This window comes from Drosophila navojoa, chromosome 5, assembly GCF_054131105.1.
Source record: "Drosophila navojoa isolate 15081-1374.11 chromosome 5, UAZ_NAV_1.0, whole genome shotgun sequence".
In the NCBI taxonomy this organism is placed as follows: domain Eukaryota; kingdom Metazoa; phylum Arthropoda; class Insecta; order Diptera; family Drosophilidae; genus Drosophila; species Drosophila navojoa.
Window position 1 is genome coordinate 9203487 of NC_142893.1, and position 18597 is coordinate 9222083.

At 38.9% G+C, this 18597-nt stretch overlaps 1 protein-coding gene across 8 annotated transcripts in view; it reads right to left on the bottom strand.

Moving 5' to 3' along the window:
- The window catches only part of LOC108653694 (uncharacterized), a 94348-nt gene that overhangs the window by 47136 nt on the left and 28615 nt on the right, over positions 1–18597 (bottom strand). For all 8 annotated transcript variants that reach the window (XM_089262677.1, XM_089262675.1, XM_089262674.1 and 5 more), the window contains exon 3: positions 10160–10550. In XM_089262677.1, coding sequence (XP_089118803.1) covers positions 10160–10394 — 235 coding nt within the window. In that variant the 5' untranslated portion in view covers positions 10395–10550. The remainder of the gene's footprint in view (positions 1–10159; positions 10551–18597) is intronic.

Genomic DNA, 18597 nt, shown 5'->3' on the forward strand with positions numbered 1-18597 from the left:
ACTCTCTCTCTTTTGGCTCTGCCATTGCTTCTCAATTCTATGGCTGTGTGTGTGTGTGTGTGCGTGGCAAATTCTTTTGAAAACATCATGAAAATAACATACTTTGAACTTTTTATTGTCAATTGCCGTCCGTCTGCACACAATAAAAACGAACTTCATTTTGGTCATTTTCATTTCATAATTTGTCGCAGCATTTTCACTTCTCAATTTCTCCCTGGACACGCTTCAATTTGATTATTTTATTGGTGTGTTTAAATATGCAGCAGCCACTGTGCGTAAGTGTGTGTGCGTGTGTGTGTGCGTGTTTGTCCAGTTTTTGTGATTAAATGACAATTGCTGTTGGTTCAGCTCCTGCTGCTCCTGCTGCTTTGGCATCAACTGTCGCATTTGCCGTTTTGGTTATTTGATTGCGGTCATAAGAGTTTTACGCCACTATCAATGCGACCCAGTCGAGCCGTCAATCAGTCCGTGTGCCGTGTGGCCATTCATATTTCACTCATGCAACTCATCTACATTGTGCAGCTGCTCATTGTAGTCACCTTTCGCTATTCACTCCAATATATGTCCTACATATATGCGAATATGTCCGTTCGCTTTATTCATTCGGCGGGTTCAAGGCTCTCGAGAGCTTTTGGCTAACATTTTTATTGGCAAGCAAATGCGATTACAGCTACAAAGTTGCAGGCGTCGCACTTTGGCCACTGCAACTGCCACATGCCACATGCCACACTCGCTGCGCTATCAAAATTGTTAGCAAAAAAGTTGCTACCTCTCTTTTATTTTTTTTTGTTACCCCCCTCAAGAAACGTGCGCCAACTGCAAAATGTTGCGGCTGCTGCTGCAACTACTACTCCTGCTCCAACTCCTGCTGCAGTTATTTTTGCTACTCTTGCTGCTTGCTCTTATAATTTTCTTGGCGCTATAATTGCGCTTATCGCTATGTAAGAAGGCAAATTTGCCACAGCGCCACGTGCCCAATCAGCAGCAGCAGCAGCCAGCGAAATAAATACAATAATAAAGCGAACAAAAATACAAGTAAAAGATAACTGGCACACGGCACAAGAAGACGGCAAGAGGAGCTGCGCATTACCTCTGACTGCCGGATACTTGTTCATGATGCCAAAGACCCCAACAATTAAGTCAGAAATCAATGTATTCGAGGTTCTGAGTAAGCTTCAGTTTCAGCTGAAAACAAAGCTCAGTTGTCATTCAACTGTAAAACTTGTTTATTCCGGATAATTCTTGATATTTATCGTCCATGGAGATGAGACTTTTAGGGTACAGATTATAGCGGGGATAAATAGTGGAGCTCCAGTTGTGATTTCTGGATACACATATTCAGGAACTAAGTGAGATTTTGGAATTCCACCTATACCATTGTATTTCGCCTTCAACTGACTATGCTAGGATTTTTATACTATTAAATTAACATAAAAATATTCTCTGGTTCATTAAAAGAAAACCTTTAGGAATATAGATATAAAATTACAGTGGAGTCTCTAGAGTTTGTACCCCGCTAAATCGCAAATCGCAATCAATCTACAAAAATTGTATCAACATGAGTTAAATTAGTTCTCAACAATTATCGATAACTTAAATATCTGTATAAAACGATATAAAGAGCTGAACCTCTTGCCCTTTCGAATTATCGCGATTCTCCTGTGTTTGTTGTGAATTATAAGCTGACATAGTTTCATATCAACTCTTCTAACAGCATATCTTTTCACTATAAAAGTCTATATATGTATGTATTCAAAAAACTTCTCTACTCTCCACTGCCAGCGAATGCCTTTCATTAACACCGAGTCACAGACAGACGGACAGACTGACATTCCAACAAACACAATATACTCCCTTTCACGTCGTCAACGAGCATAAGAAAAATAAGTATAAAAGAGAAATATTAAAATATATATTTTTCATTTTTTTTTTTTATTTCTGCTTCTTTTTTTTACAGCAATTGTTGCTGCGGCTGCTGCTGCTGCTGTTGTTGTTGTTGTTGTTGTTGTTGTGTAATCCGCTTAGCTGCCATCGCCAGTTGGCAGTTGCCATTTGGCAGGAGGCGGCGCGACCAAGCCAAAGCGCAAAACTTAATTTGCTGCGGGCCAGCCAAAAAAAAAGAAAAGAAGAAGAAGAGTTGGGTAGAGGGTAAGAGCTGCACGTAGGTGCAAAGAAAAGCGCGCGGGTAATTACAACATAAATTTGCCAAATTGCTTCTTTAAAAGAAGAGAGCGAAAAGGAAGCAAGAAGCAAGCAAGAAGAAGAGGCGTGGCAGCCATTAAATGCTGATGCAGCAACACCGTCTCTAACTCTCTCTCCCAGTCACCCAGTCATGGCTACATTTGCTGCCGTCCCAGCCACTCCCTTGTCTGCGGTCTGGCTAGCTGTTAATACCTAGCAGCTAATCCCGAGGTCAGCATATGTGAGAGCCGGCCACTCACTGGCTGGCAAATTATCGCTGCCAGTTGACCAAACTTGATAAGGCCAAACATGTGTAGCCAACAGCCAGAGACAGGCCAGAGCTTAGCCATCTCTGTTTCACACTCACGCTCTATCGCCCGCTCGCCCTCTCTGCGTCTCTGTCTTTGGTTGAAAAATAATAGGTTTATGCTCTGCAGGCATTGCTCATGTGATTGATATTCCAAAACTGTCGCCGTAACTGAAGCTGTAATTGTGGCAACGGCAACGGCAACGGCAACAGCAACAACCAAATGCCCGAAAGCCTATTTCAAGTTTAATGTGCTTAATATTTGATTTGTGGTTGTGTGCGTGTGTGAGTGCCTCTCTCTGTCTCTCTCTCTCTTTGTGTACATATTTTCGCCCTAGTCACCGACTTTTGCATTGCGAGTTCTTAAATACTCATTACACATACATATATATAAATAATATGCAACTTTTTGGCCTTGCGCAAACAGCCTAAGTTTGTCTTAAGTAAATTGTTGGCTTTGAAAAAGTTTGCTCGCATCTTAGACGCGGCTCATCTCAGAATTTACCGCCCACATTTGCACATACTCTTGCCATGGTTACTTCTCTCGGTAACAAATCAAGTTAATAAACATATTTGGACTTAGTTTAAAACAATTATATTTATATAATTTCTTTGGCATTAATTAACTTATTTCGTGTGATGTCATTTAGGCTGTTGGAATTGTTCCGCAGATTAACTTTTAGTTTGTTTAACTGTACTTTGGCTTATTGTTTGTATTCCTTTTCCATTAATTTTACTTGGAATATTCTCTCACTATGCAAAGCTGAATCGTATCGCACTCTAAGCAATGCTTGTCAAAAGAGCCCCTGAGTAGTTCAATTATATGCTCTCAACAGAAACAAAAGGCGGAAAGAACCGAAGAATGATTTTATCGCATTTCGAATCGAAAGGCCTTTCATATGCCTCTCCCTCAATTTCTTATTTAGCAAATTGTCTTCCATGTTCACTTTTTACTCTCATGCATGTATTTCAGACACTCTCAACACTCCTTCTCTCTCACTTTCCGTCTTTTCATCTCTCTCCCACTTCCATAACTCTTTCCTTTCTCTGCTTTTCTCACTCATTATATTATAATTTTCCCTCCCCCTTATAGTACGCCTACCACATGAACTCTTCTTCTCATTCACACACAATTTAAAGCCAACTATAAAAAAAACAAACAAATTGAGTTTCAATCGCCTCTGCTCTCATATAACTGACATTAGGCAAATGTCCCTGTGCTCCATGGTTACTAAAGCAGTCAATGGTCACTTCTCTCAATGGACTGCCCTTCACTTTGAGCCGCACGACGTAATGCCAAGGCACTAGTTGCTCATCTTTATACGCTTAGTCCGATCAGCATTTTGTGGCCTTTTTCTGCATTCATAAAGGATGACACTCACTCACTGCCGCCGACGCCGACGCCGACGCCGACGCATTGCCCGGGGCATCAAAAACAAAATGTAAAGAGAAAAACAGAGCAAAAGGGAAAAGAAAAGGCAAACTGCTTTGGTAATTTTTTTAATGCTGCACTTTACTTGATAAGTCAACCACTTGAGCAAAGCGGCAAAAATCCATGACTATGTTGGCTTTCAGACGTCGCTCTATCGGCTTTGCGTAGCTCTCTCTCTCTCTTTCTCTCTCTCTCTCACTCTCTCTTTCTCTCGTACCAACATTCCTTCTCTGTCTTAGGCGTGCCTTGGCCAACACCTGTCAACGGGCTGGTCTGCTGCCTGGCCGGTCGCCAGGTGACTCTCACCTGCTTGCACCACTGTTGGCATTTTGTAATTGCATTACGGGGCCGACAAAGCAAAACCTTTTGAAAGTACTTACCAGGCTATGTGAGAGTGTGAGTGTGTGTGTGTGTGTGTGTATGTGTGTGAACTTTAAGTGCCCCTTTGTGTTGCTCTATACCAGCTTCCACCACTCACTCCCACTCCATCTACCCCTCTGCCCTTGCTTTCTCTGTTGCATAGTTTTGTGTACAACCTGCAACATTGTCGCAAGCAGACGCGGCGTATACGCAACCTGGCCGTCAGCTCGTTTGGCACAAACACGAATGACAATTAAAACGCAGCCGTAAGCCATGTCGCATTGCCAATGCAACTTTGTGGCAATCCGAAACGTTGCCAACTATTTGGGTGTTGCTGCCAACCAACCGCGCGACACCACCGCACCACCGCACCACAGCACCACCACCGCTCTGACGCTACCACGTGCATTTACGTGGATTTCAATTTCACGCTGCAATTGCCGTTAACTGCGCTGGGGCGCCATCTAAACTGCGCCATCAAATTGGTAAACTAATATGGCCAACAATGTAAGCGACTGTCCAAGCGTTCGACAAACATCGAGCGAGCGTCAAGATTGCTTTTATAATTGAAATGCTCGAATTACTTACAACCGCAGTCGAGCCAAAGCCATGGCAATCAAACTGTCTGCAGCCCCTCCCTCCCCACCCTCCGTATCACGCTCTTTCCACCCGGGCTGGCATTCCGGATGGGATTACAGCTATTAAGACTTGAGGTGCTCGGCCAGCCAGCCAGCCAGCCAGTTGGCCAGCTAATACACACAGGCCCCGTTAGGCTGGGGCACTATGCATAAATTCTAATTAAAATTTGTGTGCCAGGTGGTAAATAAAACTAATTATACATGCGCAAATCATCGACAGTCTATATATAGAGCCAGGGAGAGGAGTTAGTGGGATTTAGCGAGAGTATGGGGCTGCGCTACATCACCTTTAAAATGAGATGGAAAAACTTTTCGCAGCAGCTATGTCTGCTGCTGAAGTTCGCTTCTAAAGCTGACAACACAGCCAGCGCAACGGTCCGGCAGCAACAAAAACAACAAGCAAACGAAACGAAAAAAAAAACAACAACAAAAATACTTTCAACAAAACTTTGACGTTGCTGTCCAGCCATGGAAGGGTAGCAGGTGGTAGCAGTAGGTAGAGCTGGGCCAGGGTATTGGGCAGCCAAATCAATGATGCAGCTGCCATAAGACCTCTAAGCTCAATTATGGCATGAGCAGACAAGCAGACAAAGGCAGGCATAGAGCGACAGAGAGAGACAGAAAGAGAGAGACAGAAAGAGAGAGAGAGAGAGACCCATAGAATGAGTTGCAATAATAGACAAAGACATGCACTTGGCCCTTCTTGATGATGAGTCGAGCGCTTGCAGCTTAAGCCAAGCATTGAAATGTGCTTAAAAACAGCAAATCTGATGGCTATATAGATAAATTTAAGAGCGAGACTTTATAGATGTATATATATTTAGGAGGATATAAGAGAAGGCTATAGAGCAACACATACAGAAAGCTACATAGCGAGCTATACACTGAGCCATTATTTGCTGCCCAGGAAAGTATGCAACAAAAATTTTGATTTATTTTTATGCGAGTATTTCGATAAGAAAATATGAAATTCTAAACATAAAATATAAAATAACATAAAATATAAAATATAATATATAAAATATAAAATGTAAAATATTAAATATAACATATAAAATATAAAATGTAAAATGTAAAATTTAAAATATAAAATATAAAATATAACATATAAAATATAAAATATAAAATATAAAAAATAAAATATAAAATATAAAATATAAAATATAAAAAATATTATATATTAGATTTTTTATAAGATTTTTTATATACTCTGCTTTAATGCCCAACTGGAATTTATCTGCTCATCCTCTTCAGTTAGAGCGACGACCTCGCGCCTGATTCTGCCATTCGCTTATTAATAAAATCTGACGCTAAAAACAGCGCACACCAAATTAGATTATTCGACGCCTATTTCGCACGTGCAGCTCTTAAAAATAAAAATGACAAAAAAAAGAAAAATTGAAACAAAATAGAGCCGAAAATATGTTCCATTTCAGCTGCTGCCTCTTTGTAAGAGTCAAATTCAATTTAGCTATGCTATAGCTGGCTAAAAACAAAAACAAAAAAGAAAAAATAAACTTTGATCAAAGCCACGACCAAATTGCTATTGTCAACGACCAAATACACACTCTAACACACACACACACATACTTTTGGAGTTCGCTTGATAGTCTTGAAAGAGCAATGTACGTACACGCTAAAAATTGTCAACTTCATTGGCAGAGCGTAAAAGGAAGCAAGAGAAAGAGAGAGAGAATTGGGGGAAAAAATATGCCAAAAGTTGAAAAGTTTCGTTTTATTTTTAGCTGCTGCTGTTGCTGCTGCTGCTGCTGATGCTGCCTCTGGTGCTGTTGTTGTGGTTGTGGCCGAAGCTGTGCTTTTGACGGCAAAAATACCCTATAGCTAAGTGGAAGCATGAGTTGGCTTAGCTGGCAGGAGATGGCATGAAACTAAGTCAATAGAGATGCCTATAATGCATATATGGACTGATTGACAATTAAATTAATAGGGAAATTGCTCTTTCAGTCAAGGCAAAGCCTAGACGAGGTATACAATAGCTGAGAGTATGCGATGTCACTCAATTTGAATGGATAAAGACCATTGAACTCAAGTGAAATTGAATGAATATAGATAGATAGATGGATAGATAGACAGATAGACAGATAGATGGAATGATATGTATATATATAGATAGATAGATCGACTCTAGATTGATAACATCTAGATAGATAAATAACTAGCTCTATTGTTCATTTAGACAATTCCAAGTTTAGTTAAGTTTAGCTAGCTGAAGATAGAATTATTCAATACATATTAATAGAGCATAAAACTATTTGAAACTCAGTCTATATGTGATTTATACAGTTGTCTATATTGTTTATATCTATATGTCTCATCTGTCTTCTATATCTCATAGACAGTTATCTAGATAGTCTCGTTGTTTACTCTGTCAAGACAAGGTCAAAATTGACTTTTGCTACATCCCTTCAAAAGCTGCCCTTCACCTTGACTTCAACTCATTTACAGCATAACTTATAGTCGGCCATTTGTTGTGCAAACACTATCCATGCTGCAGTGTAAGCGTTAAAGCGTGCATTTGGACATAAACAACTTAACAGTCATTAAATTCGAGCCACCAAGCGATAAATGTCAATAGCACTGCCTGAAAAACTTTACAGCTCACACACACACGCACACACACGCACACATGCAACACACTCAACACCAGCACACACTCACATACATATATAAATACATATATGTATAAGCACTTGCACTTTATACACATAGCATTATGTATTGCAGCTGAAGTCCTTAACATATTGCGCATACGTCACGTTGACCCTCATTTTGTGAAGCTGTTGCTGCTTACGGCTGTTGTATTTGTTGTTGTTGTTGGCTTACAAATTGCAGTCACTTTTAACTGATGTTGAAAACAAATGGAATGCGACAACAGAATCATTCACATAAATCTCATTTGTCCACTTTAGTAGGCCAGGTTGCACGGCCAGCAAAATCAGCAGGAGCAGCAGCAGCAGCAGCAGGAGTAGCATCTCCGATTCTTCGGCCTGGCAAACGAAATTTGGATTTATGGGCCGCACAATGATAAATTGAATTTCGCTCAAAATTAACTGTAAGCCAAAGTGAACGTGCTGCAACAACAATAATAAAGACAACAGCAGCTGGCTGAAGAAAAATGGTCGCAACATATGCGGCCTATAAAATGTGACAAGCCAAGCAACCGCAAAAGGAAACGAACTACGTTTGTGGCTAGGCCAAAGACAACGACAGGCACTGTGCGTATCTGTGTGTGTGTCTGTGTTTGTGTCAAGTTTACTACTGGCAGCCTGGCAATGAAATTAGGACACAAGCTGTAGGCCATAGCCAGCACCCTGGCCCAGCAATTGTCTAAGCATATTTGTCGTTTGATTGATTTATTTTGCCTTCTCCGCACACACACACACAGAAAAGACACAAAGCGCCAGATTTGTGCAGGCCAACAACAGACGCAGGCAGCCCAGCCAGCCAGCCAGCCCAACAGACTTGTGGCTCAAATGTGACAGACAGGCTTCACAAATACAACTTGCACACTAAATGGGCGACCCGGCTAAGGCGCTTTGTCAAATCAGAGCAGCCTAAGCACCTCACACGTAGGCGACTAGTCGCAGCTACAGCTCACCTGGCTGGCAAGCCAGCTGCTCTTTATGGCCATTTTATTTATTATGCAATCGTGAGCAAACTCTTGGAAATGTCTGCCATTAGATACTGTTCCAGGCTCTATTTGAATATCTTAGATATATAAGGCATATATCAGGGTTTTAGCTGTTTTCCTGTTTGAAATTCCAGAGAGCGAATGCTGTTATTGATTTTAAATAAAGCTTGTGCGTAAATTTAGCTAGATTTGGCGTTTTAAGGCCATAGCCCTATAAGCTTTAGAGTGCTTTAGCGTATTTCTATAGCTTATATATATGTGCCTATCGATCTGTCTTGCTAGTTTTATGGTATCTATATGCTCTATATTCTATGTTACTATAAAAAGCAAAATTTCTAGCTATTTTTACTATTGAGAGTCATTTGGCATTGCCTAAACTGTTTTGCTTGTTCATAGACTGCAATTCTATATAAGCCTTTGTTTCATAGTAATAATACTAATTTATATATGTATCTAAAAAGGAACTTTATAGTTGTTGAGCTGGAGTTTTTATGGTGTCAGTGCATAAGTATGCAAAGCTTAATAAACTACCATTTGCTTTTATGAGTTCACATAACAAAAGGTGAAAGGTGAGTGTCTAAACTGTTGCCTTTTCACTGAGATTGCGATTTTCCATAACTTAATCCGTTGCAAACGACGACGATGATGATGATGATGATGATGATGCTGCTGCTGCTGCTGCTCCCGCTCCTGCTGCTGATGGCATTAAAGTTGTGCCATTTGAGAGTCATTCAACTGCATTAAATATGCAAATGCGAAATGGCATCGTTTGGCATCGCACCTTTGACTCGGCGCTGGCTTTGTCTATTTTGGCTGACATTATCGAAATGCCAATCAATGGCAAACAAACAAAAAATATAAGTAAAATAAGAAAAGTTATTTGCAACTGTCGAATGCAATTCTCGCTTCAACCAGAAAACCCAAACCCGAACCCAAGCCCAAAGCCAGAGCTATATAAAGAATTTAAATGCCAAATAAAGGAGCAGAAAATCAGGTCATTCAAAGGAATTGCAATGCAGACAAAGGTAATAACTGGAGAGAACGAGTCAAGTATATATAAATATATATATACATACATACAAATTCCATTTCTGTTTAAAAATCCATTTTCTATAAAAGTTAAGAGTTTAATTTTAATAAAAATATACTCTATAAACGCTTACTGATTTATTTCAATATAAATTCCCTCTAAGCTCTAAAGATAATATACTTAATATACTTGATAAGCAGTTGTTAGATATATATACTATGTGTGTATAGGTTTTTAAGAGATGCGCCACTAAAATCTACACAACAAATGCGAATGCATGCAGAGAGCGTGGGGTTTTACAAGGTGTACATGGTGGGGGTGTTGGGCGTGGCCAAGTCTATAAATTCAAATTTTGGCGTTTATGTTTCTCTGATTGGTGGTTTAGCTGCATTGTGCATTGGATTGGAAGATGAATTACGAAAAGTACTTAAGCATTTCATTTGTTGTGGGTGCACAGGAGCTGCGGTTGGATTGGAAGGTGTGTGTGTGTGTGTGTGTGTGTAGTATAGCACTTATATATCTTATATATCTAGGTATTGTATTTGTGTGCTTAGCTTACCTGTTGAATAACAGGCCACAGCCGCGGCGCTGATGGCGTCGTTGTTATTGCCAATGCAGCCGCCATAGGAGAAATGATGGCTAGTCGAACCGGTGCCGGAGACAACGGCTATTTCGTCCAGCTCATGGCCCGGCGAGGTGCCAGCGGATACGAGCCGCGTCGACGATGTCGCCGAGTTGCCCTGCGAATTTTTACGTCCACGTAGCGAGAGCACCAGTCTTTTGGCTGTGGACATGCCCACAGCACAGGATGCTTACCGCCGCCTGCCGCCTACAGCTACCAGACGGCTCCACACTCCAATCGCTGTCGCTGTCAAAAGGCAGGTGAATTTGTCGCTGACGTCGTCGTCGTCGTCGTGGTCGTGGTCGTTTTTTGTTCAGGCTGCCACCGGCTGAAATTGCAATAAGAAATTGAAATGGAAATGAGAAACTTTTATTTTATTTTATTTCGCTTTTTATTTATTCTTTTGGTCATTCAATATTTGCAAAAGCAGCAACGAAACTAAAGAACAGAGACTGCAATAAAATAAAGTTGTTTAATCTGAGATTGCTCGCAGTGGCAGATACCCTGTAGAAGTAGGAAATGTGAGAGATAACAAAGCGAGAATGAGAAGAAAGGAATAGCAAAGGTGAACCAAAGGCACAAAAAGCGAGAGCAAAGGAAATGAGTAAAAGGGAAAGGAAATATATGACGATGATATTAAATGAATATAAAGTTAGAGAGATTATGAATGTTTATACTATAAGATGTGAAGAGAGCAGAAAAATATATATATAGAGAGAGAGATAGAGAGAGAGAGAGATAGAGAGAGATAGAGATAGAGAGAGAGAGATAGAGAGAGAGAGATAGAGAGAGAGAGAGATAGAGAGAGAGAGATAGAGAGAGAGAGAGATAGAGAGAGAGAGAGGTAGCGAGATAGAGAGAGAGAGAGGTAGCGAGATAGAGAGAGATAGACAGATAGATAGAGAGATAGAGAGAGAGAGATAGATAGAGACAGAAAGATAACGAAAAGGCAACACTAGAGCAAGTACAAAAGACTATGTACGACAGGAGAGGATGAAGAAGAATAAAAGTGAGAATCGAGAATAGTAGAGTGAGAGCGAGAGATATACAAATTCCTTTCAATATATTATGACAGGAAATTAAAGTAAAGTAAAATTCCCAATTGCATCGCATAGAATGCAGAACAAAGCAAGAATCTGATGTAATGCATAACATAATTAATACACATACACACACACATGAACTCTCTCACTTGACTTTGTATAATTTGTTAAATCATATTCCAATTGACTTGGCTGTTGCTCTTGCGGCGGCTGCTGCTGCTGCTGCTGCTGCCTGGAGAATATCTTAATATAACCATTACATTCATTTAATGGGCACTTGGTATAATACAACACTGGCTACCAACACTGCTATTTATAACCTTAATAATTTAGCCGGCGCTTCAAAGAAATATGTTAATCTTGAACGAGCGTCGACTGAGCTTGGAATTTTCATTTTAATGCGACGCCAGAGTGGGGACACCATGTTGAAATACACTCTGCAAGCGTGTATGTGTATGTGTGTATGTATGAGTATGTGTCTGTGTATGAGTATGTCGAGTGTCAGTGAACAGAACAATCTTAAATTATGCAAATGCTTGCAATCAACGCTTAAGCAATGCCAACAACAACAACAACAACAACAACAGCAGCAACAACGACAACAATGAAAAGTATAAAATAAAGTAGAAACAAAAAAGCAGAAAAGCAAAAAAAAAATGGCACACAAAATGATTGCGACATGAAAAATATGCCCGCAATATTAGCATACAACGCCATTGTATTGAGAGCATCCCAGTTGGGCAATGGGCGGAGGCGTGGCACGTGCTATACACGCGATCGCCGAGCAAAAGCCGCTTAGGCAACAACAAAAACAACAACACGCGAAATAGACAACAAATGCGAATACCAAAAAAAGAATGGGCACAAAAGGAGTTGTCTAGCCGAGGCAGTGCATGACTAGAAGATACCCTTTTCGATTAACTGAAAGTGCTCCAACTTTGTGTATACTTAATATATAGTTTAATAATGACTCCACTTTAAACTAAATGACTTAAGCCTTATATCAATTTTGTTCGATTTAATTAATATTTAAAAACTAACAATATATCTAGTTAAAACTCTCTCTCCAAAGAACGACTACAATAATTCTTACAGATAAAGAGATGCACAGATGTAAGACCAGATCCAGATTATCTAGGCTGCGCCTCTATAAAATAATATACTTTAAGGGCTCTACAATATATGCATACATTAATGTATGTATTCTACTCTGCCACGCCTCCTGCAACCCATCACATACAACGCTGTGAATACATAATATCCTACATTCCAAATTTTAATAAGTTTAGGGCATCCATAAAAAAAAAAGAAAAGAAAAATAAGGAAAAGGAAAAGGCAACCCACAACCACAAGAGAAACTGTCACTCAGTCAGTCAGTCACTGCCTTATCAATTTAATATTTAATAAGCCGTGGCTGGCATCCAGAAATACCCCCGAATATATTCAGTTGAGTGTAAAGCTGATAACCCAGTCAAATGCTAAGGCGTTCGGGCGGTTGCTGTACGATTTTCAATTCCGATAACGATTACTATTACGATTATTTCCATAGGCATAAACAAGAGCCCAAGTCAGACCGCACTTTGCATTAAATAATATTCAAATATCTATAGATATGTGTGTTTGTATTGGCTTTTAGGCTCGCTAGACTTTAAAGTCTCATATAAATGGCAAACACGCACACACACACACAGTCGCATACACACACACACACACATCTGTGACTTGACAGTTGTACGTGACGCATAACAAATTTGAGGGATTTGTTGCACTTTGATTGAATGTTCGCTGGCGCCGCAAAGCTAAATATGATTTATGTGCCACGCACACACACACACACACACAGCAAACTTATCTAATTTGTCAGCATGACAAAATGAGAAAACGAGAAAAAATTTATTGCAATTATTTAAATTTTTGTTTTTGATTACGCAAAGGCGACAAAAGCAAGTAGATGAAAAAAAAAACAAAAAACAAATAACCAAAAAAAAGAATTTGTTAAGCAACAACAAAAGAGCCGTGCAGATACGGTTGCTCTGTCAAGCTCTCTGGCTGGATTTGTTTAGCCAGGTTGGCTCTGCGTTCCGGCCAAAGCCAAAAGGCAATCAAGTGTTGCCAAAAACTATGCAAACATGAAAATTGCCAAAACGCCACCCAAACCAGATTTCGCATACAAACCCAAAGCCAAGCACCGAGTCAGACGGAGCTGAATAGGGCAGGTGACTGACACTGAGAGAGGACAAGAGAGAGAGAGAGAGAGAGAGAGAGAGAGAGAGAGAGGGTAAGGGAGTTGGAGCTGCAGCTAGGTGAGAGAGCAGCAGATTGCGGACAATTGTTTGCGTTGTGCAAGTGTCAACAGCATTTGCAATTCCGTTAAATTTTTACCTCTTTGGGGTTTTGTCAACGCTTCGCTTGGCAACTGTTGTTGCGATACCCTGCTATTGACAGGGCAGCTCCAGCTAGGTGTATTGTTAAGAATTCTAAAGGTTTTTGGATCTATCAAAGTCAGGCGAGTTTGTAAGGGCGAAATAATTGGTATGAAAACCGGACTTAATATGTGAATGTATGTTAGATGTATATACATATATATTATATACTAGTACATTTCAGATTATTATATAAAAAGTTGTCTTTGCTTTGTCGTAAACTAATTAATTAATTATTGAAAAAATTTAATTTTTGCTCATTTATTTTATACATGTCTTTATTTTTTTTTTTTTTTTAATTTTAGTTCTTTATTATTCATTTGTAATAAATAAAATTTATTTTTTATTTTATTAGCTAAAAGCAAAAAAACAAAAATTATATTGTTAATTTAATTTTTAAATCACGAAATATATTTTAATTATTCATTATATTTATTTTTTTAAATAATATTTAAAAAAAAGAAGAAAAAAAAATGGTTGAATAAAAAAATGTCTACAAAGTAAACAATATTTAAATTTAAAATAAAAAAAAAATTACTAAGAAAAGTTCATTATTTTTGAATATAAATAAAATATATAAAATATATATTTAAAATAATTCCTGCAGTAAAACTTTTGTACTATGCCAATTTATCTTCTCTATAATTTATTTAATCAGGCGAACACTGGGCAGTCGTTCCAATAAGTTGAGTAAAAATTAAAATTCTATTGTTACATATTTTGTATGCACTGCCAGTCCGAGTGTGAAAATGTACTAATTTACCTCTCTATCCATCTCTCTTTCTCTCTCTCTCCCTCATTCATATATATATTTTGAATAAATTAAAAATTCTAAAGAGAAATACATTTTTATATTTATTTCGATATGCATTTCAAAATTGAGTTTAGTCAATATTATGACAATTGCAATGCTTATTTGGAGAGTACATAGAGACAAAGAGTGATAGAGAATGAGAGAGAGAGTAGTATAATTTTTGCTGTTATGCAAATTGGCAAACGCAAACGCATTTCAGTTTAACAATTTCCACTCGCTCGACAATATTTGAATTTTTCGATACGTTTTTGCTCTGGGCACAATTCATTATCATTTTGCCTGGATTCTGGATTCTGAATTCAGTTTGGCATTGAGCATTCGTGGAGTCGAGTCGAGTGGAGCCAAATGGCACTTGGCTAATTAAAGCCTTATGTATACGCAATGCGACACAGCGCAGCAGACAGCTCAAAAATGATGGTCAGCATTTGTCCATCTCGCATGGCAGGGAACTAAAAAATGGATCGCCATCAATCTCGCGCTGACATTAGCAGCGACAGCACCGAAGAGCGATGGCGACCATGGAGTGGTCATGGAGTGGCAGAGCAAGACGAAAACGAACGAAAAACCACTCACACAAAAAAAACAGGCAACTAATTACAAAGCTGTTGACAGTACCTCAGCGTCATGCGAAAAGGAGTTTACGGGCACAGCGGCTAGCGGACAATGGGCTACGGTTTCGCCTTGCTTGCCAGATTAGGGCTCTGATATCCTATACTCTGGCCATAAGCTAGCCAAAAATATATTTAACAAAAAAAAAAAAAGCAAGCACGCTTAAGCAGCGCCTGAATTATGTGTACTTGATAGGGCAATACCCTGTAAGCTCCGACAGTTGACATCCTATTATTATATATTGTTATTATGGCTTCAAAAGGTGTCTTAAGGGTGGAGTGTTCATGCTATGATTTAAGGTGGATATAGCTATAAATTATGAAAAGGTAGAAAGAGAGAGAGAGAGAGGTAAAGTGAATGTCCAAGGGTGTAAATTGAATGAAATGTAGCCATAAGTAGAGTGCAATAAATTCAAAGTATTTCAGCCCTAGCTATACGATAATATATTATTTAATCGCTAGCAACAGAACTTCTTTGGGCATCCAATATAATACATATACACCTCCATCTAAGCACTTTATGTCTACAGGGTGTACAGATAAGAAAAAAACAACAACAAACCGTAACCAGATTATGCCAAATGCGCGTACATTTGTCAGCCAAATGTGACAGCATCAAATGGCAGCCGGACAACCGGCCCAAGGACAGGGCCTGAGATCAGCGCCCACACAGCGCTTATCACTGAGCAAACTAATTGCATTTTCAAATCTAAGCTGCTTAAAATTAAACTTTTCGTTTGCTTTGCAAATTTCACCAAGGTAGTCTCGAAATACTAGCTGCTATTGATTTTCTGAGTAATTGGATATATATTTCATTGCTCTCACATTCAGAGCAAGTGTGCTGATGGGCCGTGATTTATGACTGAAATGATTTATGTTAAATGAAACATTCGCTTCCATTTTATATGTATTTTTCAATAAACAGATTAATAACTAGCGCTGCTCTCATTCAATGAAAATGTGCATATATTTGAATTTTAATAAGCGCAAACGTTTTTGAAATGGAAATAACTTAATGCTGCTGCATTGACATTGAGCAACAGATTCAGAATCAGATTTTATTTTAATTGAATTAAAATCGATCAAAAGTTTCAGCTGGCCACAAATATTGTTATTCAAAGAACCTTAAAGGCTTAAGTTTAGTTTGGCATTTCATGAACCATTTCCCCGGCAAGCGGCTCTGATGGAAATTTAATGATGATTCTCTTAGTGATTGAGCTCTCTCAACTGGCTGGACAACAAGCTGTGATTGCATGAAATTTTTAGTTTAATCCTTGCACTGAGTTGGCATTTCAATTGTTTGTAATATCCAAAAATCCATGGTATATAGACTAAAGAATATGGAGTAAAGATACACTATAGAATATAGATTTTTATTGAATTGTATAAGCTTTTAGTTAAAGTAACTATATTATTTAATTTTCATATCTTCATTTCAGCAGTTGAATGTCAGCGATAACTGTTAGATCGATAAACGATAAATTTTAGATTTTTTAGTATAGATTTTAATAGACATATAAGAATATGATTTGGCTTTCACTATAAAATGTGAAATAAATAATTTGCATATAGAACAATCAATAGAAATTCTATGGCACATTATTATATCTAGTTTATCCCTATTCGATAAGAATTTTAAATAAATAGCATTGCTCTGTGAACCAACAATCCTCACCTCAAATTCCATACTTCCAAGCACTATAAACCCATATAGAAATACATAAATACATTTACTCTACATCTTAATTCCTTTTCCCCCAAATATTTCCATTGTTAAAGAGATCTCTTTAATTGTCGCTGCACAGAGCTCTGTGTATATAAACATGCATATATTTAGTTAAGGGCTTTGCCGCTGTGCGCTTCATCTGCTTTCTCTTCTCTTTTGTGTTTTCCAGGTAAATAAAAATCAAATTAAAAGCACTTAAACCTACTTTTTTTTTATTTCATTTTCTTTTTATTTTTTTGGGTTCAGGTTCCCGCATTGTTACGCTTAACGTTATTTATTGAAGCGATTCATATTGATGGCTGTCGGAGCAGGGCGTTTGTGTGTGCCACGCCCACCTGGCGAAAATGCAAATTGCAGAATACAAAATGCAAATAAACATAAATGGAGCCAACCGCAGCTGCAATACGTTGAAACAAACAAAGTGATCTAATGGAGAGTACTCGACTAGCAAATACCCTGAACAGCAATTTGATGACAAAGTTGAACAAGTGCCATTAAATATATATACATATATATATATTTGGTCGACTTTTGCGTGTTACAAAAACATTTGCTAATGGTCTTTTGATGACAAAAAATTGTCATGTTGACACAGTGTGTTGCATGTGCTGCAGCTAACTGATGACCTGTCTCGCACCTATTGCCATGGTTTTGTTTGTCAGTTAGTTGAATTTTTGGCAATATTTCTAGGTGCAACAACAACAGTTGTTGTGGTGCAGCAACTGTTGTTACCGCATTGGCTGGCAGCGCAAATATTTAATTGTGCTTAGCTTTTATTTTGTTTTGTTAATTCTATTACACTAACTATTTTCCGCCCTTTACACGGCACACGCACACACTCACCCACATACACACACACATACGCAGCGTGTTTGGACAACCACAGATGCATCACCTGCAGCTGAGAGCGACCTCGCTCTGCCTGTGGCTTTGCCACACAACAACTAACCCAACTAGCCAGCCCCCTCTCTGCACACGCACACTTATACACTCAGACTTCCTCTTCTCACACTCTCTCTCTCTCTCTCTCTCTCTCACACACACACTTCATTCTTGTTTGTGCTCTCTTTTTGACGCCGTCTCGTATGCCGATTCGCTCAGACTTCCTCTGACTCTGGCAAACGTGGCGCACGGGCTGCAATTTATAACTGCACATACGTGCATACTACAATCTTGCCACGCCCCCTCTTCCCTCGTCAACTCTTTTTTTTTTTTAGCAGCCCACTTTCCAGCACAACGCCAGCAGCACATAAACATTTTTGTTAGCTGCGCTTTAGCTGCACACACGGTGCTTCGCTTTTGTGCCGAGGTGCCAGAGTCCGCGTTCCCGTCCTGCTGCATGTCCTGGAATGAGACCCGTACTCGGACCCGGACTGCTGCTGCTGCTGCTGCTGCTATTATAGTTTTTGTGATCCGCCGAAGCGCAAATAAACAAAAGGTTCGCTTCGTGCAAAAAGCAAAACAAAATGAAATACAACTACGAACGACGTCAAGAACAATAAAAAATAAACAAAAACAAAGCATAAACATTCAACAAAAAAACGTGGGCATGCACGACTACAAGAGCGATATGCTGCCTCTGCAAGTGAGAAATTGACACTTGAGAACTGAAGCAAAGAGAAAGCGTTTAAAATTGATTGAGATGGTAATGTAAAACTTTTCCTGCAGAGATGCAAATCAAAGGCAAATTGAAATTTAATTATTAACAATAAAAAAAAGTACAAAAATTTAAAAAGAAATCCGTTTGAGCCAGAAGAGATA